At 41.9% G+C, this 25,875-nt stretch overlaps 1 protein-coding gene across 15 annotated transcripts in view; it reads right to left on the reverse strand.

Moving 5' to 3' along the window:
• Positions 1-25,875, reverse strand: part of GREB1 (growth regulating estrogen receptor binding 1) — a 147,232-nt gene that overhangs the window by 85,255 nt on the left and 36,102 nt on the right. For 12 of the 15 annotated variants that reach the window (XM_053285601.1, XM_053285607.1, XM_053285608.1 and 9 more), the window contains one exon: positions 6,395-6,551. In XM_053285601.1, the coding sequence (XP_053141576.1) occupies positions 6,395-6,551 (157 nt within the window). The other 3 variants (XM_053285610.1, XM_053285614.1, XM_053285613.1) reach the window with 3 other exon arrangements.

Consider the following 25,875-nt stretch of genomic DNA (forward strand, 5'->3'; position numbering starts at 1 on the left):
TCCTGTCATTTCAGGCAGCATTTGCTGCCTGAAAGCTTCTATTTCCCTTTCTCTCCCTCCATCGAGGGAGAGAAAGGGAACTAGGTGCTTCCAGGTAGCAAGCACTGCTTGAAATGACAGGGCAGAGCTTGCTCAGGCTCTTGGGAGCTCGAGGCCACACCCCGTCACACGCAAAGCGGGCTTGGCCTCAAGCTCCGGATCTTGGCAAGACCCATTTCTAAAATGCACTATACACAGACATGGAGGATATGAGACTGGAAGGGGGCATGCGGGTAAGGGGGAAGCACATCACCAACATTTTTTACATTCAATAGGTGAGTAAAATGGTAACAAAAAATCTCACAGTTTAGAAGCAGCCAAGGACTGATATAATTCTGGGCCCACCAAAACCCAATGCGATTTGTCCCCAAGTCTGTAAGAAGAACAGCTCCCAGGCTTTAACCAGGTACCAGTGGGCTTTTTTTTAATCTCAAGAGCTTGCAGACTGAACAACTATGAAAAGTGCCATAAGGAGTTGCAATTTCTTTTCTGACAAAGCTCCCAGTCAGGAAGTATAGGCAGGACAGCTGTCCTTCTCCCCCATTTTTTCAGACCATATTTGACCATTCCTCATGACAGCCTGTACTGTATATTGAGGTTAAAAAAAAAGTAACCATAACAAATGTTCTAAAAATTCAGTGCTTCCCCCGCCCCCTACAATTTAACCTTCAATATATATTCCAGAACAGATCTTCAGCCTTTGCTGTTCATCTTCGACCCTGCACCCGCAACTGAAACCTGAACATTTCCAGACAGCAGGCTTTACTGCGAGTTCGAATTTGCCCAAAAAATTGACACAAAAAGTCAGGCGTGGAGTGGGACCGCCAATGGCCTGTGTGTGGCCGCGGTGGCGGCCCCGCTGAGCCCGCCCCCCTGCATCTGACATCAGACGCGGGGCTAGCCATGCCCCCGCATTTGATGTCAGATGCAGGGGGGCGGGGTCTGGCTCCCGAACGGAACCTTGAGGCTCTGTTCAGAAGTTGGAGTTTAACTCCTGAAGGGGCCGCGCGGCCCCTTCGGGAGTTAAACTAAGGCTGGCGCTGCGAACGCTGTGCCAGCCTTTTAATTCCTGAAGGGGTTGCGTGGCCCCTGCTCAGGAGCTAAACTAGCACCCCCATGCCTGATGTCAGACGTGGGCGGTGTATCAGGGCCACAAGACACAGCCCCTGATTGGGCGCAGCCTGGGTTCTTTGAACCCGTTGGCCCAATGGGGGCTCTACCCCTGCAAAAAGTGGATTTTTACACCCCAGACATAAATTGGGCTATGCTCTAGGGCACAATGAAATACCAAAATTGTGTGTGAAGTGCTCCCCAATATCTCGCACGAACTTTGGCGTGAATCCAGCCAATGTGTGAATGCATACCTTCCATTCCAAGCTTAAAGCCCCATCTGGCAATGCTCCTGAAGTTGCATCCTTGGCTTCTGTACATTTATAAGATGTGTGAATGGCAGGAAATAAAGTTTTGCAATGATGAGGAAATAATGTTCAAAACACAGGAATCCAGCCAGAAGCTAACCTGGCAAAAGCAAGATTAGGTGGCAACCTAATCACAAGGCCTTTATGTTGAACAATTATCTCCTAACTGACAGGAAGGATTAAGTCTAGTCCCCATACCTTGGGTGCCTTGAGGAAGCGAACTTGCCAAAAGCTCTATAAATTCTCGCCAGGAAATTCCAAACTGGGTGAGGAGTGAAGTGAACTGGTTTACTTCTCCAAATACCTATAGCCACACAGAGGACTGTGATGATTCCTGTACTGGTCTCTGATCTTCCAAACAGACTAACCACTATACAACCACTAACAGCACAAGTGCAAAAAATTTAAAAAGTAACCATCACAGCAAAAACCTCAACCCAGCTCTTTTTGCACTACTTCTGCTTAGTACTGCAACACATTCTCTGGGCTGGTTAAGAAGATCTGTCTGAGGCAGTTCCACTCACACAGAGGCACACACAAATATGTGCTGGTCCCTCTCCTACCTAGCATATCATTCCCATTCTCCCAACTGGAGGTCATCCAAACTGCCTCCTCTCTCACAATCTAAAACAACCTTAATGTAGTAGTTAAACAATGTGTGTGCAGCAATTCTCACACTCACACACACACACACACACACACACACACACACACACACACACGCAATTAGAAGGGGGAACAGTATTCCAGGAGCAAGATGTGCACATGCACATCTCTAATCACATGTGGATGGGGCCAGCTGAGATGCATAATCTGAACTGGCCCATACAGAAGAGCTGCCAGCTATACACTCCATATTGGATGCTCATTCTCTGAACCATCCATGAAAGAAAGTCATCTCCTCTGAAAGTGTAAGCCCCCCTTGGTTGGGCCTTACCTAGATTATCAGATTACCAAAGCCTAATACAGGCATTCCACAAATACCTGCTGCTTGCCCCCTCCCTTCACACTTACAATACCAAAAGTTGGCAGGAAGTCTCGCCCTGGTGCTGTCACTCACCTCCTCTAGCTCCCCACAGATGGTTGTGGCTTGGTTTCTCTGAAGCAAGAAGCAGGCAACCCAGGTTGCCACTCATGGAAGCCCTGGACATCACTGTTATTGCACGTGCTGCTCCAGACAAACCACACCATAACCATGAGTGGGGAGCTGGAGATGCCTGTGAGTGATAGCACCAGGGCAGGACTTCCTGCTTGCTTTTTGCACTGTATGTGTGAGCGGGGGAAGGCATTTATGGAGCACCTGAATGAGGATCAAATAATAAATAGGAGTGCAGGGAACTTATTTTCTTGTGAGGGATCTAAACCCATTTTTTAGGCCTATGCAAAGTCAAATAGGTAAAATTGGATATCGTCCACATTTACCAAAATCGGAGGGGTGTGGAGAGAGTCCAAACCTGAACTTGCACGGCCAAGTTCAGATCAGACTTTTCTGACTTCCTTCATGAAAAAGTGGTGGTGGGAGCTTCCCAGAGCTCTTTTATTTTCTTTTTTTGTGATCACAGCTGCGGGGGTGGGTGGGTGGGCATCTTCTGCCTTCTCTGTCCACCTACTCATGAATAAATCTTTCACTCAAAATTTTTAACTTCCGATTTTCCACTCACAAGCAGCTGATTTCCAGGTTTCTTCTGCAATTCTCTGTTACACACTTTCTCCTTGGATTCTCTAATTACAGCACTTCCCCTGCAACTCTTTGATGTTATGTTACTTTTCTTCACAGTGAGTATCCATAGTAAGATTAAAAAGAAATAAATTCAAGTTTGTCTGACTCTGACCCTGACATTCAGAAGGGTCCAAAGGACCCCGAACAGACATTTGTGGGGGCAGATCAAATGGGGTCAGACCCGATCCCAGCTTTTATATCTGTGCACAGGCCTACCATTTTTCATATCTTTGCTATATAACTATTTTGTGAATTTGCTGAAAAGCAATATATAATTATAAAAAAGAAAACATCTTCTCTCAAGGAAACTCTTTTGGGGATATCTCATCTGCCTAACACACAAACTGCACTACAGTATATATTGCTACTTTGAAAACACCTACTAACTTGGCAAAGAGGCACCTTTTTAATGTGGTGATTCTCTTTATTTAGCAGGGGGAGGGTAAATGAATGGCCCTATCCACCCCAGTACCTCCAGTGACTGTTGCTGGTATATATCTTATGTTTATTCTTAGAATGTGAGCCCTTTGGGGACAGGGTTCCATCTTATTTGTTTGTTATTTCTCTGTGTAAACCACCCTGAGCAATTTTTGGAAGGGTGGTATAGAAATTGAATTAATAATAATAATAATAATAATAATAATAATAATAATAAATGCATTTCTCCCCAGCTAGGTAGACTATTACAATTTGGTGTGCAGAATATAACTTCATGGTGCTATTCATGGGATAGTGCCTATGATATCGCTAATGATGAGAGCCAGCATGGTGTAGTGGTTAGAGTGCTGGACTAGGACCGGGGAGACCTGAGTTCAAATCCCCATTCAGCCATGATACTAGCTGGGTGACTCTGGGCCAGTCACTTCTCTCTCAGCCTAGCTTACTTCACAGGGTTTGGGCTCCTTGGAGGAAGAGTGGGATATAAAAAGTTAAATAATAATAATGATAACAATATAAATTTAAAAATGACAAATGGTGTAACTTGCCCCATGAGAGCAGGCCATGTTGTGATGTTTTAAACTGTGTGTGTTTACACATAACACATAATTTGTATACACAAATTGAAACAAAGTTAAGCACTTTTAATCAACTTGATTTAGGTGTATTAATGAGTTTTAAACATGTACCAAACTCTCTCCTATAAAACTGGGATTTTAAACTGTTGGGTTTGGGCTGCATTGTGCTCATTATTATTGAATTCCTTTCTAGGTTGAACTCTCTCTACTGTGAGCATGGACATTCATGTAGATCTGCATTCTACATTCATGTAGAAGAGAAGAGAAAACTAGGAAGACCACACTCTCACTAAGGTTTTTTCAGGTAGACAGGTCAGATATAAATATTTAAAAGATAAAATAACTATTTATTTTTTAAAATAATCAGGATAAGACATAGTTTAGTTCAAGGAAAGCAGGATTGGACCCTAATGATCCCTTAAATCCTTTGAAAATTAGAATAACTACACAAGGGTTAAAAGCTTCTCCTTTGTCTGTGAACAATGGCAAAGCGCCTGCAACCTCTCTTCCCACATGTCATAATCCACTTTGTGACATCAGATTTTGTTGCTGGGAAAAGCTCGTGAAATCTTAGGCATTCCACAGGGGGAACAAACAGCAGGAGCAGATGGACACTTAAACAAAAGGTTATGTTTTTCATGCAAATGTCCTTATTCAGTAGAAAAGAAAGAAAAGCGAGAATTAAATATGGATGAGATACACACAGTTTTGTTCCTAAATAGGTTCACTAATGGCTATATCATTCAAGATCTGAAAATATTTGAATTATTTCTCAACGTAATTCATTAAAGGCTACCATACTTCATCCATAATGAGTCTCTCCACACTATAGTTAGACAGCTTTGAAGGGGATGTGTGCAAACGAATAGGATACAAAGAAAAGAATTTCCAAGCAGATAAAGAGAAACCAGCAATTAGCAAGAGGAAATAGTTGCACCAAGAGGATAATGATGCCTGCACACTGTCAGATCCGCAGAGGTTTCTGGAGTTTAGCAGTAAAACAAGTTGACTTGATGTTTCATGAAAAGAATCCAGTGACTTTGCTGAGGGAATCTGTGCCTAAGCATTTTTACCTCCCAGGAAGCGATATAAAAGACAAAAGCAAACAAAGGCTGGCTGTAAAATAAATATTAAAGCAATATCTCTGTTGGTCAAAGGCAGGATTTTAAACAAAACCCAGCATTATAGTACAATGTGTGGCAAAGAGTTCTGTTAAAATGTCAAAAAAAATTTATTAATTGCCAAAATCAAGGCTATCAGAGGACATTAAGTAGTCAGCACCACAATTTTAAATGCATTTCAGAAAACCCCATTCATTTCCATGGACAGACAATACTGAGCTAGATAGACTAAGGGTCTGACTCAGTATATGGCAGCTACTTATGTCCCTATGTGTTCTTTATCATATGGCAGTAGGATAGAGGAGTTAATCCAAATCACTTCTTTACACATGATCACAGAATGAGTTTAAAATAATATTTGGGGCATGTATACAGTGTTGCTTTGGAAAAACTGCCCCCACAATAAAAGAACAGGCTGGGAGGATCGAGGATGTCAGCATGTCTGGGAAAGGCGCCAGGATGGGGGCACCCTCAGCACGATCCCCCTAAATTACAAGGGTTTCAGGGGGGAAGTATTGTCTGAACTGGTCCAATAAGGACATGTAGACCATGGGTATGCTTGTCCTCCCTTCCTCTAATTGCTGAGGGTGGGGGTGGTAGAGGACATGCTCGTGTATGCTCACATCATGTACACATCCTTATTGTGTGTGGTGGGGGCGGGATAGCAAGGCTTATGAAATATCATCCGGATTAGCCCCACACATTGTGATTTTTCTGACTGTTTATATATTGTTTGAGTTTGGGAGACCAGGGTGGAATTTCATTTCAGGACGTGTCATCCGAACTGGCCCTACGGCTCTAATTCTCACAGCAACGGTAAACCAGGGTCCGAGTTGTACCATTTCAGACTGCAAATGAGGGCTGATGTGTTTCAACATTCAGGTTTGCCACCTCAGTGAGAACTAGGTCATAATTCTGAATTTTCCAAAAGAAACATGGAGCTACAATCCAGCACAGAGTTCGACTTGTATAACTAAACCTGTGGATTGTGGCCTACACCTTATGATGATCTCTTGATCAGCACAAGAGGAGCAGGTCCAAATTGTCTGCGAATAAAAACACAACACTAGCATTTCTTACCTTCTAGAGATGACAGCTGCTGCTCAGCTTCTAAATACAGCTGTGAAAAAACCGGCCTGGGGACTAAATTGTTGGACCGGAGAGAGGCCTCAATCGAGTTGTGCAGCACTTCTTCAAAGCGTGTTGTCTTGAGCTGTCCAGCATAAGAATTTCCCATCTTACGGGAGGGAGGAAAAAACAGAATTTGAGGAGGGTTGTTTTTAGATCCACATAAAACAAGAAAGTAAAATCAGGTAGGCAAAAACGTGAGAACAAAAAGCATTTCTTATGATAGACATGAGGGTGACAGTCTTTGACAGGAAAAATACTAAGTATGGGAAGTTGACAGAAGTTACTGAATAGATCCTCCAGATAAATGACCGGAAGTTATGACAACAGATTTCTGTAATTCACCAGAAAGGCATCAGCTGCTGACAGCTTCTTAAAGACGTTGCTTGAAACATCTAGTGAAAGCATTGATTTGATGAGCTGTAGCACAATATGCAAATAAGTAAATAAGTAAATAAGTAAATAAATAAAATAAAATAAAATAAAAGGGCTGCCTTTTGTGCTCCAAATTCAAGGAAAATGTTTCAAGTTTTTTTCTTGTAAAATGATGCTGATCGTAATAGAAAAGTCAAAAGAATATGCCCAAGATCTCTTGGCACATTTCCCCCCAAATAAAATGGTTAATAGATACAGACCACGTGTTTTGCTTACTTGTCTTTATTCTTTTTATTGTGGGTATGTTAAATACAAGAATACAGGAGTGCATATCCTCCCTAAGCTTTTGAAGAGTTCCCACCTTATTTGACTGAAACAACTTTCCCCTACCAAGCCAAATAACCCATTTCTCCCCACCACCAAATAAATTTAGGTGAGGCGTTTCTCCTCAAGAATGGAGAAAAAGACAAAACACACCAGAAAATTATAAAGAATGAACACATTTAGTCAGTTTACAATCCCGAAACAAATTATTCCAATATCTAATAAAACATTCCCAAATTATCTCAGAATTTAACTAGAAATTAATTGATTCACAGAAGTTTGTATCACTAGTTAATATGTGCATGTTTTCCATTTTTAGTTATCAATCATCAGGGACATATCCCCTCACAGCTAGTTGTTGACAGGATTCTCTTCTCTTGTATCATTCTCAAGCATGCATTCTCTCCCCACCCCCCACCCCCAGTACCAGTTACGAACTGGAGCCGCATCTGCAGCAAGGCTACCTCCTCAATTGTTCTACCAGTTAAGATATTGTACTACCAGTGTTGAATCTGGCTAGGTGCTTATTTGGTGTTAAGAAAAAAAATTGACGCATCGAAACACTGAACAAATTGAGTGATATATTTGTATGTGACCAACTAAGACACAATTCAACATGAAGTGATTGTGAGTAATTCCCACTGAAAGCAGTGGAATGCGATGGCTGTTGCAATCCTAAACTGACTTACTAAGAAGTTGAGGGTTTTGACCTTCCTGAGTTGGAGACCTGGCAGAGTCTGAGGCTCTTTAGAATAAAGGAGCAGGGCACTGGAGCAGAGGCAAGAAATTTTTCTTACGTTCCCCTCTACACACTCAGTCAACATCCAGAAGGAAGAAGGATCTCATAGGGTAACCCGATTCTCCACCAGCATGCAGCCTGCCCCCAACTGCCACACATTGGGAGGAATGGAAAAATGAGCCCTAGCTGCATACAACTATTCACATATATGATGACTCAAACACATGTTTGGGAATCCTGGCAAGACCATGGCTCTCAATTGCACATACCAGCTCTGTGTGCACAGTGCCTGTTCTGTTCCATCAACCCTAATACACAGAGGTTGGGAGGCAGGGTAGTGGCTGCACATTGGTAGCAGGCTCTCCAACACACATAGATTGGACACAAAGACAAAGTTATTGTTGTTGTTTTTTAATCAATCTGCATTTTAATTTAACTTTTTGTGTTTGTTTCAATTGTATATTTTTTATTCTACTGTTTTATTATTTGTGAGCCGCCCAGGTAATTGTTATGGAGCAGCCAATAAATAAGGTGGCTATGCACAAAGGAGGCTGTGATGAGGTGGCTTATAGTAAGCAGTAATATCAAAATCCCCTATTTCTGACCATATGAACTGGTTGCTAGCACTTAAACCATACAAACCCGTCTTGAAGCCACTGTAAATCTGCAAATATCTCTTGTAACCAATCCAGTGGGGTGGGGGGATACATGCCGGTGACCCTGAATGTGCTAGCTGAGTAATAAAATGGCACCAGGAAGTTTGACATGCTGGGCCTCATTTTCTCATGCTATTGAACTCTGTATCTGCTGCACAGATTTATACCTCCTTGCGGTCTCTCTCAAACACTAGCGGGTCACACAGGCTGAGGTTTCAGAGGCCTGTGAAATTCCAAACGGTGATCGGAAGCTGACCGGCTCTGTTCAAAAGGCCCCATGTAACAGGAAGTGGGGGGAGGCAATGGTGGCTGTTCCTTTAGCATAGCTACTGATAAATAAAACATTGCAACTCACTGTGGAAAGAACACTGAAGAAATTGTACAAAGGAAGAGCAACATAAATACACATGGTGGAAGGAAAAAAGCAGAATTAAGAGTGGCCACACTACAGTTGGTCAGCATCTTTAAAAAATACACATACCCTTCAAAAAGCAACTTAGAGCAATATAATTGATCACACAACGCTACTTTAGATAGCCAACACAATCATAGAGAAGTCCAGCCTTTCTTTTCTTTCCCTACAAAAACAACAACGATGCAGGGAAGAATCAAGCAGATCCAGGTTCCTTTGCTGTCTTCAGCCAAGTAGAATCCAGTATAAAGGGGTTTTGTGTGTGGGACTTGCAAGGTAAAGAAGGATTACAAAGCAGGTCACATGTGCTGCTCCTACCAAGTATGGAAGCCAAATTCAAGTTCAACTATCACTAGGTTTGGTCAATTCCCCATCCAGTTCTTTTAAAGGAAACTCGATGGATTACCATTTTGTCCCACCTCAAGCTGAGCTTTATGAATAGAGAATCCTCACTAGAACAGGACTACAACAAAAGCTTATATAAGGACAATTCAAAAACAGTGTGGGAAACAAAGACATTTCCAAAAGGACACCACAAGCTAGTTAAAATATGCTACGTAAGTGTCTTTTATTTCAAAAGCAAGAGCAGTTGCAGAATAGAGAAGATTCATTCCAACCCTTTTTGATAACTTTCTCTTTTTCAAGGAATAGCTATGAACAATAACATATGCACACAGTAAAATCTCTGCACATGTATGCATGTTAGGAAAAGTATGTTAAAAACATAATTCTAAAAGGACAATATCATGCACTCCAAAACCTAAAGATTCAAACATTATGCAGAAGACGACCCATTACACTCAAAAACATTGAGCTTAAAATATGTATTGATGAAGTTATATAAAAAGACTCAATTCTTACTTTCACTGAAATGCCTGAAAGAGCTATTGTCTTGCCAAAATCCTAAGCAGACTGATGAGTATATCCATCCAAGGACACGTTTAGAAGTTTTCCACTGACTCAGCTGTCTCTAATATGGCTTCACTCTAGTTCTTAAGGTAAAGGTAAAGGGTGCCGTCAAGTTGATTTCAACTCCTGGCGCCCACAGAGCCCTGTGGTTTCCTTTTGGTAGAATACAGGAGGGGTTTACCACTGCCTCCTCCCGTGCAGTATGAGATGATGCCTTTCAGCATCTTCCTATATTGCTGCTGTCCAATATAGACGTTTCGCATAGTATGGGAAACATACCAGTGGGGATTCAAACTGGCAACCTTCTGCTTGTTAGTCAAGCATTTCTCCACTGTGCCACTTTACCATTAAATAAACCAAAAGGTATCTATGCCCTATAAGAACTTACATACAGACAAAATTCAGCTGTAATTATGTGTGCTACAATGAGAGACCCAGAAAATTAATACTGAGACTATAAACCTCAAAAGAGATGTTCTATATGGCAACACATGTGTTCTAAAACCAGGAACAATGCTGTCATCTCAAGACACAGAATGCAAAGGGCTGGGGTGACCCACTGCTGATTTATGGATGCAAAAATAACTTTTAAGAAAACCACCAATAGAAGAATCCATTTTTAAGGGACATATAATCTATGCTACCATTTAACCCCTTAAGGATGATACTGTAGTATCAAGTCTTAAAATCCAAACTGCTTCCTTTCTAAGAAACTTCTTTTTGAATATTTCTTTCCTCTCTGTATGGACAATCTGTTCAATAGCCCAGAATATCTTCTGCCTTGTGCCCACATTGCAAATTTTTAACTAGATATTTAACCAGATATTTAATTTTCTGTTTTATACTACTATAGCGTTCTCCAGTCCTGATCTATCTATCTATCCCACCTAATATTTATATCTCTAGGTGGTGTACAAAATTTAAAATATTTAAAAGTCACAAATTAAAATACAGTAGTCACAATACAATACAAAAGTCACAATGTACATGTTGTCATCCCCATATATATCAAACCACATGGGCAGTTCATTACACAAACTCCTCCTTGACTAGCACAAGTGGTAAACCCTAATAGGCAATACTCTCATTGAGTATTCAGATCTCAAAAGGATAAACTCTTTTTCATATACAATATTTACAATATGCACAATGCCCACAGAAATGATGCTTTTCTTATTATATTCCGTGGTCTTGTTATATAAATAGTGTCTTAAGGAGTATGATATTGTCCTTTTCAGCCTACTTTCTAGTAGGCTTATGAGATCACCCAGCATTCCATGCATCCATGTATGTGCCCCCCGCCCTGATTTGAACCAAATTTACTACAGGTATAGGGATGGCTCAAGGGCATAGTTTGTAATGTTGTCATCCCGCACTGATTCACATGAACTTTTCAGGTGCAAGTGGGAACTGAATTGGACCAAATTTGGTACAGTTGTAGGGACACATATGGATACCTCAAAGGCATAGTTTGTGATGATGTCATCCACCCCAATTCAAGATGGCAGACACATGAATGTTTGAGGCACAAGTGGGCCAACTTGTGAACTGCCTAACCAAAATTTAGTCCAGTTTTAGGGATAGTGGAAGGAAATTAGGCAGATTAATTCTTACTAGAACTTGGTTTATATTATATTTTCACACATATTTTCTAACATGCATACATATGCAGAGATTTTATTATGCTCGCATTGTTTATAGATATTCCTTGGTGGTGGGGGAAGGTGATCAAGACAATAAGGTATGTTGGAATAAATTTTCTCGCTTCTGCTGCTTCTTTTATTTCTGTGGCCATCTCAGCTGATATTCCTTTATTATCATATGTTGCTTTTGTGTTTATTTCCCATGACTTAAAATGCTGATGGTGTCACTTTCCTAAAGTAGCCAGGAACTTTTGCCTTTATTCAGATGCTACCTGAAGAAAATTAATTATCTGTACTTATATTCAAGCTGTGTGGTTCAGAAAAATGAATGTTGGGCTTGGACTCTTGCCCTAGAATACTGGTGCTTTTTTAGTTGGCCTCAGCAGTGTAGGCCAATAGGAAACATCACTGTGACGTGGAGGCCAGTCCTGAGAAAACCAGTGTGGTTTTGTTGTTAGTATTTGCCCAAGCTTTCTTAGCTTCCTAAATTTTTAGGTTTTAATTTCTGGTTTATTTTTAAATTGTTAAATTGTTTTTAGTTTTTGTATATGTTTTTAACTTGTTTTATTAAAGACGAAAGTTTGGGGCGGTGTACAAATTTGATAGATAAATAAATAAATAATAGTATTTTGTGCTAGGACTGAGGAGACCCAGATCCAACTTCCCATGAAGTTTACTTAGTGACTTGGGGGCACAGGCTATGAGCATTGGCTTAAGCTACCTCACAAGGATGCTGTGAGGATAAATTGGATGTGGACAACCATGCCACCTTGTGATGGGATAAAAGTATAATAAAATAAATGAATACTTGCATGAAAAATATGAGCTTTTCACTCAACATACAAGTGTCAATTACGCACATGACATGCTTAAGAAGACAATTACATTTTTAAATTTCTCCTCATTTTCATATGGGGAAATGTAAGAGGATTTGCTCTTTCACTGTGTGTGTGTGTGTGTGTGTGTGTGTGTGTGTGTGTGTGCGCACGCACGCACACACGTGTAAGTATTTAATTTACTATTTTGGCCAAAAATCAGTTGGATATAAAGGGATAGATTTCATCTGCATGACCTATGTTACAAGTTTTGATTCCTTGTTGCCAAGCGACAAGTTCTGAAAATAAGAGGTGTCAAGCTTTCACATGCAGAAGGAGAAAGCACAGAGTGGTAAACTATCCTTCCATCTCCTAATTTTATGTGTAAGTGTTGCTAGTTTGAGTGCACTTAAGTAAAAGATTATTCAATTTATACATATTATATATTTATATTTCCTACACGTATCTATACTTATATTGATCACATTTTCTAACAGCATTTTTCATGGCCTTTATATGAACTCTATAGGTAAACATATATCACTTCTTTAATTGATATATAGGGACATAGGAACATAGGATATGTCTGTTTAACTTTTTATTTATACTGATACAGTTTTTTAAAAGTTTAAAATGATTAAAAATAAACAATTGTCTTATTGTCTGCATAGGTTACACTGCAATCCAAATTTTCAAATAACTAGAAGTGTGGATAAAGAGATCTTTATGCAAGGCATGTTGAATTTCTGCATGGTGTCTCTCCACAAGCCACAGCACTTCCCCCAAATGCCACCTATAATAGTAAATGTCCAGGCAGAAATTCAACTGGTGCAGCAACTACACCTATCATTCCTCCAGCAAATTTCTCCACCTTCATCCAGACTGATGGCAATGCAAGGGCTTTCGTTTCCCTCAGCCTGAATGGAGAAGGATTGTCAGGTTATAGCTCTTCCTGGCTTCATGCCCTATGTTTCATTGCATTTCCTTGTGTGCTGATGCAGAGCAAGAAGATGGGTACCTGGTTGCCTCAGCACATGCTGACACATTCCATCCCTCCAAACAGCAAAAAATTCAGGGCAATTTTTTGGTGGACTTGAAAATGCTTTGAACAAAACCATGCTCCCCATTCTCCTTATTTAGCTTAGCACTAGTTGGGATAGCTGACTCCTGTTGCTCTTGTTGCTGCTCAGGGTTCCCTTCTGTCCATCTACTACCAGTCCATTATGCCACCTAAATTTGCTTTCTTCTTGAACATAAATAATCAAAAGATATGTCATTATGGTACACGGTCATTATGGTACAGAGTTCCATGGATCAATAGGCAAAATAAATGGTAATGACTATGGAATCTCTCCCATTTGCAGATATGCCTTTCATACATGGTTTTTCACTTTAAACAAAGACTTGATCCAGATTTCTGCAATTCCTCCAATTGCTAATATCTACCTGCTTGCACCTTCCGGATGAGGAACAAGCAGATGATTCCAACCTGGACAATTTTCAAGGCTACAAGTGCCTCTTAGATCCTGTGCAGGTTATTTTAGGACCACATCTGGATCCTGTGAGAATGCAGATCTACTGCATGCTTTTGATGGCACATTCTCTTAGGAGTCCATTTGTGAAATGCTGTGGATAATGTTATAATACATCAGCATGACATAATAGTTAGAGTGTTGGACTAGGACCGAGAAGAACTGAGTTCAAATTCCCATTCAGCCAAGAAGCTTACTGGGTGACTCTGGGCCAATCATATATCTCTCAGTCTAATGTACTTCACAGGGTTGTTGTGAGGATAAACATAACCATGTACACAGCTCTGGGCTCCTCGTAGGAAAAGTGGGATATAAATGTTTTTAAAAATCAAAATAAAATAAAAAATCCTTCAGGTGCATCTGTAGCAAGGTTGCTGCATCTGTTAAATTTCTGCCTGGACATTTACTAATGCTAATATGGGGCATTTGGGAGAAACTCTGCTTTGCAGAGATATCAGGCAGATAAAGTGTACATCTACCAAATGATTGGAGAAGCTGCATCTATTGAATTTCTGCCTAGATGCAACTCTTCCCAGTCTAATGTCAAGCTGAAGGACAAGGCAAAGTGTAGGATCATGGAGCTTAATTTGTAAAGTCAGAATAATATGCAGTATGAGAATATACAAAGTCTTTACTGCTTACATGGCGCAGAAGTTAAGGAGACCACTTCAACACATAATTTCTACACTTTTTAGAGGATGAATGAAAATTGTAACTACCCTAACTCTCACCTTCCTAGAAATATATGTGGAACGGATGCAAGAAGAGCAAAGTGCAGGCTGAAATTCACTACGTTGTCAATGCCTTAGAATGATCTTTTCTTGGATTTTAAAGAAAATCTTTCAAACATACATTCCTAAAGAAAGACATTCTAGTCATCTCAAGCTGGTGCATGTGGATATAGAGTGGAATATACACATGTGGGGTGGGGGGAAAGAAAGGAGCAAATGACAAAATTTCAGTGCATTTTTCACACTGACAACTTTTCTCCACAGAATATAACAAGCAGATCTTGCAGTACCAATGATGTAACCTATATGAAACTGCCAGATCAAATTCTCAGACTGAAGGAACATTCCATCCTTATGAAATGTCCCTGAAATAAGGGACATTCTTTTTTTGCATTTCTGATATGGGCAAGTAAACAATGAAGGTGCCCCTTAAAAGCCAAGCTGTGTATCAGTCTACTAGAAAACCACAACTTCAGCAAATAAGAAAGAAACAGATATATCCTGTAATCTGGGGCCAAAATAGCAGCTAAGCTTCAAATGAGCCAGACTTTTCCTTTCTAGTAGTGCAGGTTTCAGACTGGAAGTGTTAAAAATCTTAGCCCATTATCTTTGTCTTGATATGAGAACTGTCCATTCCCAGACAGGTTTTGCTCTTCCCCGAGTCCCAGAGAACAACTCTCAAAGCAATTGGCTGTAAGTCTGGTACTGAAACAGCGCTGCAGGCTGAAGTGTAATATATGCTATGGCAATAAATACATTAGGCAATAGAGTCGTATCCTGACATTTCTCCCCTACAGGAAACACTGTATTCTAATGCAGATTCCTACAGGACCTCATAAACGCTGCAGGTGTTACTTTGGAAAGAAAATGACTTTGCAAGGCTCTATGGCTTGCTGTTCTTCAGCCAATGTGCTTTACCAAGCTCAGATCACAGAGCCTGTGCCTGGCTGCCACCCAAGGACTTATTTGTGTCCTTGCCTCTCACCTCCTACCTTTCATTCAGCTTTTCTGCATATTTTGGAAGAACACAAAGCTTCTGATTTAAAAGATCACCGTCACTCTCTCTTGGGGGAAAGTACAAGCTTAAAACAAATTGAATTTGTGAAGTAGCAGGGGGAAGTTAAGCAAGGCTTCCAACAAATAAAAGCAGGACAGAGTTACCAAAGTCATAGACCTGATGGGGGAGTGAAAATGTGCTTCAGTAAACTCCTGGCTATTCTAACCATGGGGCTGTGACTCTCCAGCATTCACAGCTGAGGCTGTTTTCAAAAGTGATGCTTAAAATATTTTAAATTTTAAAATTGCTTTTTTAAAAAGTTTGTTTTCTTTTTCTTGTGTTTATTTTTGTGAACCTGCTAGAGCCTTTGGAGTCAGGCAGTATATAAATTGATTGAATGAATGAATGAATGAATGATTGATTGATTAAGATGGTTTTTGCATTTCCTGCATCCAAAGTATGAATGTAATACCTACATGAGCTGGAATGAACCTTCAGTTTAAAATCAGCTCTCTTCCCGTATTATTTATAGCTTTCCATCCTACCCTAATAAGATTAGCATGAAACTCTACGGTGTGTTTTCAGCATCACTTTTGAAAATGCCCAGTTTCCTCCAAAAACACAGGGCACTCACTGTTCCACTCAATGTGAAGCCCTTTGACATCCCATTAATTTAAACCGGAGAGTCAAGCACACCCTGAGGCTCTCACCCAAGCAGTGTGGAGAGCTGAGGAGGGTTTGTTGGGGAGAGCGGGCTTGACATCACAGAGCCAGTAGGGGGCGGTGGGGATTGGGGAGTGCCTGGTCCCCGGAAGCCCCAGAATGCCCCATGCAAGGGCACAGGGCATTCTGAGGAGCCCCTCGACATTGGGAGGCTTGCTGTAGCCTCCCGGTTGGGGGGTCTCCTCACGAGTCGCCATGGCGTGAAGCTGCGCTGTGGTGACCCAAGATCCAAAAAATGGATCGTTAGCAGAGTGCTCCCTCCACTATCCTAATTTAACAGGGGGAGCAATTAGACGGGCTAGCCACGGGGAGCCATGAGGCTCCCAGAGGTTCACATGTGCAGGGGAAACCGGGCTGGGCTCCCTTGCCTGGTTTCCTCTGCATGTGTGAATAGCCTCCCTGATTATCCCACTGAAACCAAGAGAACTTTAAAGTGATACAATTTGGCTGCATTGTGCCCATAGACTATTTAGATTTTTGTTTAAATGTCGTGACTCTTCACCCTCTCAGAACCCTTGAAATCGTAGCTCCTTGAGGCAGTGAAAGATCAACTCCAGTGCTATGAATCTAAGAAACCTACATTATTTCCCCAGCCTACACAAAAGCAAGGTTCCGCTGTCTCTGAAAACAGCATCCTCCCAGGCCTCCACTGTTGTGCTTTTTTGCACTGAGGTGTGGTGCAGCCCCTTTTAACACAGACTCCTGTCAGATTTATTTAGCTGCACTTGAAACATGCATTCGCATCTCACCTCAGCCTTGAATCAACTGAACCTTGACACAAATCACTCTGAGTGGATTCTCTTATTCACAAACAAGTAGGGTTGCCAACTGTCCCTCATTACTCGGGACATCGGTCATTTCAGGGATGAAATGTTGGTCCCTCTAGGGACTGCATTTGTCCCTCATTTTGGTGGCGAGGTGAGCAGCTCCTTATTTTGAGAAGTTTTTGGTTGAAAAGTGGTATAACTTGAACATGTTCTAAATAATAACACTGCTGGCACTACTCAATAGCATATAATTCAGTTACTTATACGTCAATGATATTCAGGCTCTTGATTAACACTACATACACATGCCGGCCCCCCAGCCAACCCCAACTCTCTCAGCCCCCACCAACTTGTGTCCCTCATTCTGGCAATGAAATGTTGGCAACCCTATAAACAAGGGAATAATAATGATGCCCCCCCACCTCACAAAGCTTTTGTAAGAATTAAGTCTATAAAGCACTTTGCACACTATATGAGTGATAACTCCAGTGCTATGAATCCAAGAAACCTACATTATTTCCCCAGCCTACACAAAAGCAAGGTTCAGCTATCTCTGAAAACAGCATCCTCTCAGGCCTCCACTGTTGTGCTCCACTGTTGTGCTTTCTTGCACTGAGGTGAGCTCCACAGATCCATGGCCAACGCTGGGCAGGGATGGCTACAGTGGGGGCTGGGGCAGCGAAGAGTGACTTTGGGGGAAAGGGGGGCAAGTATCCCTCTCAGAAAACTAAATGCATCCCCAACTGTTCACTCATTTCTGTTTCAGAGATCTGGCATGTGGGACACAGCTTACCCACCCAGAAATGAACTCCCTCTGTGCCTCCCCTGGTCCTCCCCCCCCCCGGGATTAAGTGTAGACCTAACAGGCTGTGGGAAATCAGTTTGCATTAAGGTAGCTAAGCCTGGCATTCAGAATTCATGAGTTGCTCTACTCACCCATCCCACCTCCATGATTTTTTTTTATTTTAAAAATATTAATATGGATTCCTCTTCATTAATGTATTGGTTTCTAAGCTCATAAAGTGCATGATATCTATGTAAGCTAGAATCGTAATATAGGTGGCAGAAGGGTAGACACTCTGGACATTGCTATTGTAGCTGGCAGGACTTTATGAGCACAAATTAGAGCAAAATCCATATCTCTTATGTCAAATACAAAACCCTGAGGGGAAAGATCTGCTCTTAGAAACAATCCAGTCTTAAGCCAACTTCACAGTGCTCTGATTAGGTACCTTCCAGTCTTCCTTTCTTATTTTTGATTGATCTCTTCTCCCTCTCAGCCCTCAGAATTCAAGGTGAATCTCAGAATGAAATCATGAGATTCATTTTTACAAATTACTACTATAATTTTTAAGACGACTACTGTTACTGAATAGCATCAATCAATGTGCTGAAAATTCAACCCATCATACAGAGAATCATAAGTAAAGCAACAATGACCTTAAGATATTAATTTCTCTGGTGAATTTCTTAAACACACGCATGCATGCATGTGTGTGTGTGTGTGTGTGCGCGCGCACACGCACAAACACACACAAAAGACATTAATAATATAGGCATATACCTGATGCTTTCCATAACCATAAGAACCATAGTTCTGTGAGAGTGTTGATAATTCTGGGTTAGAGACCCTGAAGTTAATAGCCTCTGATAAGATTTCCATTTCAAAAAAGGGAGGGGAAGGGAAGGGAAAGATAATGTTCAAGTTTAATTCTGTACCCTAAACATGCTTTCAACTCATCAGGACCAAGGACCCAAAACTTTACAGTGTGCAAGTCTTTCCTCAACATTTTAAGCTTTAAAGGCTGCAGCAGAGATTTCCAGAATATCACAAGGGAACTAGTGATTCTTTTCATACAACCAATCCTAGTGGAAACTTACTGGCAAACTTGTAAAAGGACTAACTGGGGGCTTACAAATATTTCCTCCTTCAGCTTGCCTGATTTTCTGCACATCGAGATCCAATACATTGTTAGGTGGAAGAAGAGGGTTGGGGGTTTGGGGGAAAAAAGATTATTCAATTTGCAATAGAGACACTTCTTCCCAAACGTCTACATTATGATTTTTTTTTTAAAGACTCCCCTCACACCTTTTCTGCCATTTAAACATTTGCTTTCTTTCAAGTTAAATGAAGCGGAACAAACAAGCAACTTTGATTTCTGCAAACAATAATACAATGCACACTGTTGAGATAAACCCCCTGAAGTGATTTTTTCAGTGCACCAAATGTATGCTATTTCTTGTAGAACGGGCAGCAGGTGGGTCACTGGGCAATTTCCAATGAACTACCTAATACCTGCTAGCTGTTGGGACTCTTGCCATGAATGCTGGACAAGGGGGGCCTTGGATTGATCCTGCCATGCATTTCATACACTAAGGATTCACGCTTGGAATCATGTAACACCGATTAACAATGCCTTAGCTGTTAAAAGCAACCCAATGCACTCTTCTTGCATTGTAGGTTTAAAACAGGTTAGTGAACAACAGGCATTCTAGTAAAGGGGAAAGCAGGCCACACAAGACTGGAGTAGGTTCACACTTGGGCTAGGTCAGGTAGTCCTTTGCAAGATTTGCATCTGAAAAAATTCAGTGACACCGAAGCGGGGGGGACGTTTCCAAAATGTACTATACCTTACAGAGGCGAGGCGTGCAGGCTCCCACATTACACCCTCTAAGTCCGTCTTAAGCTTTGAATCATTGTGAACTGAGAGCAGCACTGCCAGACCGGGAAAGGTGGTGAACAGCTGCCAACTTGAGCTCCATCCGAGTCTGCCTCCCTTTGATTCAGAAGAGAGGCTGTCAGCCTGACTGAGTAACCCTCTGGAAACAGCGCAGTCTGTGCAACTGAACACTTGGTCAGGTCATCATGACACAAACATTCTTCTGTGACAGCAGAACAGAGGAAGGATTCAGAGCTATCTCTGTTATGTTATGTTCTGTGGCCACGGCGGAAACAAAATAAGGGGTACACCATAACCTAGCAAGCTTTTTTCTCATTTCTGGGCCCAATGGGCTAGATGATAAATGGTATGTGTTCCCCACCCCACCGTTATGTCTTATTAACACTTAAGTGTTGTGCTAGGTCATGTTGTTCCTAGTCAAGTACTTACCAGTCTGTCAATCTAAGGCACTATTAACGTCAACAGCTCACTTCCCACCACCACCTCCCTGCCACCAACCCAGACACTGCCACTTCTCTGTTTAAAGAAACAAGGTTGGTCCTTCTCACAACACAGGTGGTTTTTTTGGTTTTTTTTAAACATTAATTTAAAAAAAACATTAATTTTAAAAGATTTTTTAAAAGCTCTTTATAGGAGTGTGTGTTTGCATGCACACACATTTTGAGGTATGCTCTTCATATGACATGGAGGGAAGGATACACACACACACACACACACAATACGAACGTAACTGCACCAGAGATGAGCTGCTGCTTGTGACAAATGAGAGCAAGAGCATGTGGGAAGAACACTGAGGCAAGGCACTGAGGGGCTTGTTGACTACAACTCCCATCATCCCCAGCCAAATGCCATTGGAGGTGGGAATGATGAGAACTGTAGTCAACAACCTCTGGGAATTCCTGTTACAGGGAACATTGCTGAGGGTTTTCACCATGGAAGTACTAATGCCTCTCCACTAGGGATGTGCAAACAGGTTCAACTCAGGCCACGCAGAGGCCAATTGCACAGGTGCAACGGCCTCTAAAATGGCCACCGTGCCAGGGGGTGGGAGGCCTGAATGGGCCAAAGAGCCGGCCAGCCGGTATGGGCATCAAGGGAGGCCGGTGGGGGGAGAGGGAACCTCCGTGGACCACCACCCCCACCGCCTCCAACAAGTCCCCTGGAGAAGGTAAGTAAAAAACCATTTTTAATTTTTTTCTAAAATGTTCGCGAACCCCCCCTCCCCAGACCAAACCGAACCAGGGGGGTTCGAGGGGGTGCTGGACCAAACTGGCCCAGTCCAGTTTGGATCCAGTCCAGACACAAACCAAACTGGACCAGCCAGTTCCATGAACACCCCTACCCTCCACTGCCTCACTTTGGCAGGCATGGCACTTAGTTTTAGGGAGAAGTCTTCCGCAGATGTGACATGGGGAGAATAAAAGGGCTGAGAACTGGAGGTTATTCACACTTGGCTTCAGGCTTCGGGGTAAATGTTGAGTGAAGCCACTTCGAAGTACTCTTGCAGCATTGAGGGAAACAGCCCCTCCTCTCTGCTCTCAGCTTTCATTTTTGCAAGTACACATGGCAGGCGTCAGTGTTTTCCTTCCCAGCCAATAGTGGGGGGGGGGGAGTTCCCTGCAGAGATACAGCTGCATTTCTGAAGAGACCATGCCTCTTATCATGCTAATGATTCTACGTCAGTGCCTCTCCCTGTTTGCTCCAGCGTTTTCAGAAAAAGTAGCATAAAACCAGCATTTTAAAAATCCGGAAATACCTCAAGCTAGAATTCGCACCACAAATCCCAAATTGTGTGGGGAGTGGGTCCATTGGGAGTTCGGGTTAAATTTGGCTGGTGTGTGAATGTGCACACTCTCTCCCGAAAGAGATTCAGGGCAGAAGCCCCGTGTGTAAAGCAGGGCACTTACAAAAGAGGTACTATAGATTTTATATCATCCCTACCATTTGGCTATTTCAGCGGGGTAGCAGACCTGGTTTTATCCCCTGGCCTTCTTTGACTCTAAACAATTTAGCTCCTAAATCAGGCTCTAGTTAACGTACTGTAATATGTTTCTAAGCAATGTGTCTAGTAAAACATGGCACACAACTGGGGGCTGGCCAACATCCATGGGTTAAAAATCAATTGAATTGTGTTCCCCCAGCTTCTCCCTAGCATTTTTATTAATCCAATCACATCAAAACTGAATATCCCTAGAAGCCAAATTGATGTTGCAAGGGGATATGTCTCCAGTGTCCTCTTGTAGTGTCATGTGATGTTTTGGTTTGATGTTTTGAAGGAAACCCATTGGTTGGAGTTCTATTTGAATACTATTAAAAATAGTGTGTATTTTGCCAGCATAGGTATATCCTTGGCTGCTCCTGGAAATTCACCATCCCACAATAGGAGGATTTTTGAAGTATGTGAAGGAGGAAGCCTCACAGACCTTCCACTGCACTGCATGTGTTGTTTGTTGTGGCTTTAGAATGAGATTCCTAGCTGGTGATATTGCAAATGCCCTTTATGTCAATGCAAGTATTGTTATAGTACGTGAAAGCAAAAGATCCACAGGTTCACATTCTATCCTTAGATATGGCTTTGCTTGTGCTCTGATAGAATTCTGGCTGAACTGTTATGAAGTATGTTTTGCGTGAAAAGGGTACCATTTCCTGCATTCATACTTCCCTAGTAATCATGGGAGCCTAGACCACATGTGTATAAAAGGTCCACTGGAAATATCCCAACTGATCTGATATCTGAGTGGCTGAGTCAGTCAATCAGTCATTGGGACCCAATTATTTTTAGCCTACTTTCCTTAAGGAAAGTAAGTGTAGGCGATCACCCGGCATTCTGTATGCGTGTCCATGAGTCTGTGTTTCCATGTGTGTATGTCCCACCCATCAACTTCGCAATGCCTGGACCAAATTGGTTACAGTTGTAGGGACACGAAGAGACACCTCAACGTCATCCACCCCAGTTCAAGATGGGGGGCATGTAAACGTTTGAGGCACAAGTGGGCTAACTTGTAAACTACCTAACCAATTTGAACTAAATTTATTACAGATGTAGGGACACATAGGAACACCTCAATGGCCTTGTTTGTGATGATGTCATCCACCCCAATTCAAGATGGTGGATGTGTGAACACTTGAGGCACAAGTGGGCTAACCTGTGAGCTGCCTAACCAGCTTGGACCTCAACAGCATAGTTTGTAATGAGGTCATCCACCCCAATTCAAGATGACAGATGCATGAACATTTGAGACACAAGTGAACTTGTGAGGATAGTAATTATCAATTAAGGTTACAGTGAAAGGAAAGTAGGCAGATTAGTTCTTACCAGAACAACTCGTTCATATGTGATGAAACTTCATCAAGGCCTGATTCAGACAATACATCTGACTGTCCTTGCCCACTACGTGATCAGCAATGTAAGTTATATCGTGTTCCCCTCCCTGCATGCCATTCCATTTTTCATTATTACATACTCCTCACACAAAAATTAAATACTACTTGAATATTTAAATCAGGTGTAGGGGATGATTCATCTGAATCCCTTGTGTAATTATGAAATAATGTTTCACTTAAACCAATGGAAATTTACACTAAACCAATAAACTTATTTATTGGCACATTCAGAGGAGGAGTGGGGCATGCATGCTTATGACAGGCAGGGTCAGCACATGTACTGCTGAAGCTGGCCAAATGTCATAATGAAGCTAAATTCACTAATAGAGCAGAAAGGACCCCATTTCCTTGTGGGCAGACTTTAAGCTGCTCTGGTAATATCAGGAAGATAGAATTGCATAGGATGCGCAGATCAGATGGGTACTGTGCTGCCAGTTGACTCTTGACTGGTGAACTCAGGCTGCACATAGGCACTGGTAACTTAACTGATTTGTAGGGATGGGACTGTAATTCAGTCACAGTCAGCGTCAGGTGCAATTTGGCACCTCTGCTGACAGCAGTGCCATTATCCTGAACTTAAAAAACAAGATTTCTTCTAGCCATTCCTTTTTTTCTGGACATCGAAACCAGTATCTACATTCAGCCTATTAGCCTTGGACCAAAGACAGGAAAGGCTCAGGAATGATGGAGAGGTAGCCAATTGGCTGAAGGATTAATATCAAATGGAAGCAATAATTTGAATGTTTCCCCATGCTCCTGTGGCATGTTTATCAAGCTTTTCTCTCTTTTTTATAATCTGTATATACTGGATGAAATTTGGGCCCTACTTACATAGCCTTTTATAATTTGAATTTATTTTGGTTAGGTCAATCAACCTCAGTTTTTAATTTATATTCTAGCAGCTGGTTATATGTGATCACGTAGGTTCCAACTGTCCCTATATATCAGGGACAGTCCCTATTTTCTCAAATCTGTCTCTGGCATACCATGGTGGTCCCTATTCTGTCTCTGTCCAGGAGATACCTTGTTCAATTTTGTTCATGTTGCTAACACTGTCATTCATTAGGATTCACCTCCCTCTCCAGTCTCTAGAATCTAAATCTTCAAGCAGTTGGGTGGACGCATCATGCCTCCAATGCAGCAGCATGTAAATGGAGTGTACAACACTAAGATACTATGCAGCACCCAACATGTAGCAGGTGAAATCTAGACTTCAGCAATGTGTAATGGTGGGTGGGTGGTGGTGGGGAGAATTGGTTGATACCAATGGATCCCTTTTATCATCTGCAAAATGTTGGAGGGTGTGGGCTTAGCTCATCTGCTTTGTTAATCTGGAATGATGTGCTCTGCATGCACTTTATTACCCACTCTCCATTTGTGGCATTCTCGTAGTCAGCATTGTATGCCACACCTCCCAGGCTGCTTGGTCACAGACCCCCACACATTTACAGGTCTGTCACTTTTTTCATCAATTAGATTTTAAAGCGTATATAGTCACAAAAGCCCCAGCTTTCAAAGCTTTCAACTACTCAAAATTAATAGTGTTCCTCATTCTCTATTTCATATGATTGTTCTGCTCTTTATGTGGATATGCACAAAATACCTATACATGGAACTGAGTTGAATGGAATGCTTTGTCACAGAAGCAAGACTCTACTTGCTCTAGTGTTGCAAGTAGTCATGGGGTGATCAACCAACAGTAGTTGTTTTCCCCCCAGCCCGATCTTAACCATGTTTGCTCAGAAGTGAATCCCATTGATTTCAGTGGGATTTGCTCCACTTTAATAAATGTGCATACTGGCATATCCCAATGAAGGTGTTTTCTAGGGATTACACAACTCACAGACTGGCAAAGAAGCTGTGTTCCAAAAATTCACCAAGCTGATTTTTGTTTTCCCCTAATTTGTGCTTTATGGATCTTGGGAAAAGAATGTTCTCAAGTAATAGGTCCGTTTACAAGATTGTTTGGAGGTGGGTTGGAGGGTCAGAGAGCTCTTACCGCAGTAGCAGCATGCACGCAGAACATGTTTGGGTCAGAAAACCCAGGAAACACACAAGTAAGCCAGGCCTGACATCTATTTTTGAAAGAGGGAGCTGATAGTCCTCCAAGGCCTCCCTGCCTTCCCAGCATGCTTTGCACTGCCAGTAGACTGGAAAGCCTCATCATATCTGTAGCTGCTCTCCAACTGGGCATGAAAGAGCAGTAGGTGAACACAGCCTTACTGAAGCTGTTGCAGCTATTGGATCATAGAGTGTGCTTTGCAGAGTGGCACATCCAGGGACAGCAGCCCCTGTAGCCATAGCTCTCTATCGTTTCCAGGCCTACTGAGTCCTGGTAGCTGTGTAAAAAAAGATGAGTGGGTTCACATGACCAGAAAAACAAAGTAGAAGAGCTCTCCTCTCCTCCTAACTTGGTTAAGAGCAGGGTAGAAATGTTGGGTTACCCTGGTTTGAACAACCTTGGCTGGAGGGATTTTTGTCAGCTCACACTATCATTAAAATGTGAGTAGTGCAGGTTGTACCCTGGTTTTGATGATTGTGTGAACTAGACCACTATGTGGTCCAGTTTCAAAATGGTGGCCCAAATGCAAAATGGCAGCTAAAATGTTATTCTCCTGGCTTTTGAGGCCAATACCTCAGGAAATTATGACAGAGCCTTGAAACAAAACTAAACAAAAGCTGAGGTCTGTGAGAATATAATGGCACAGAAGTAGCATACCTAGCAGTCATATGATATGGGGGGGG

The sequence above is a fragment of the Hemicordylus capensis genome, chromosome 1, assembly GCF_027244095.1.
Source record: "Hemicordylus capensis ecotype Gifberg chromosome 1, rHemCap1.1.pri, whole genome shotgun sequence".
In the NCBI taxonomy this organism is placed as follows: domain Eukaryota; kingdom Metazoa; phylum Chordata; class Lepidosauria; order Squamata; family Cordylidae; genus Hemicordylus; species Hemicordylus capensis.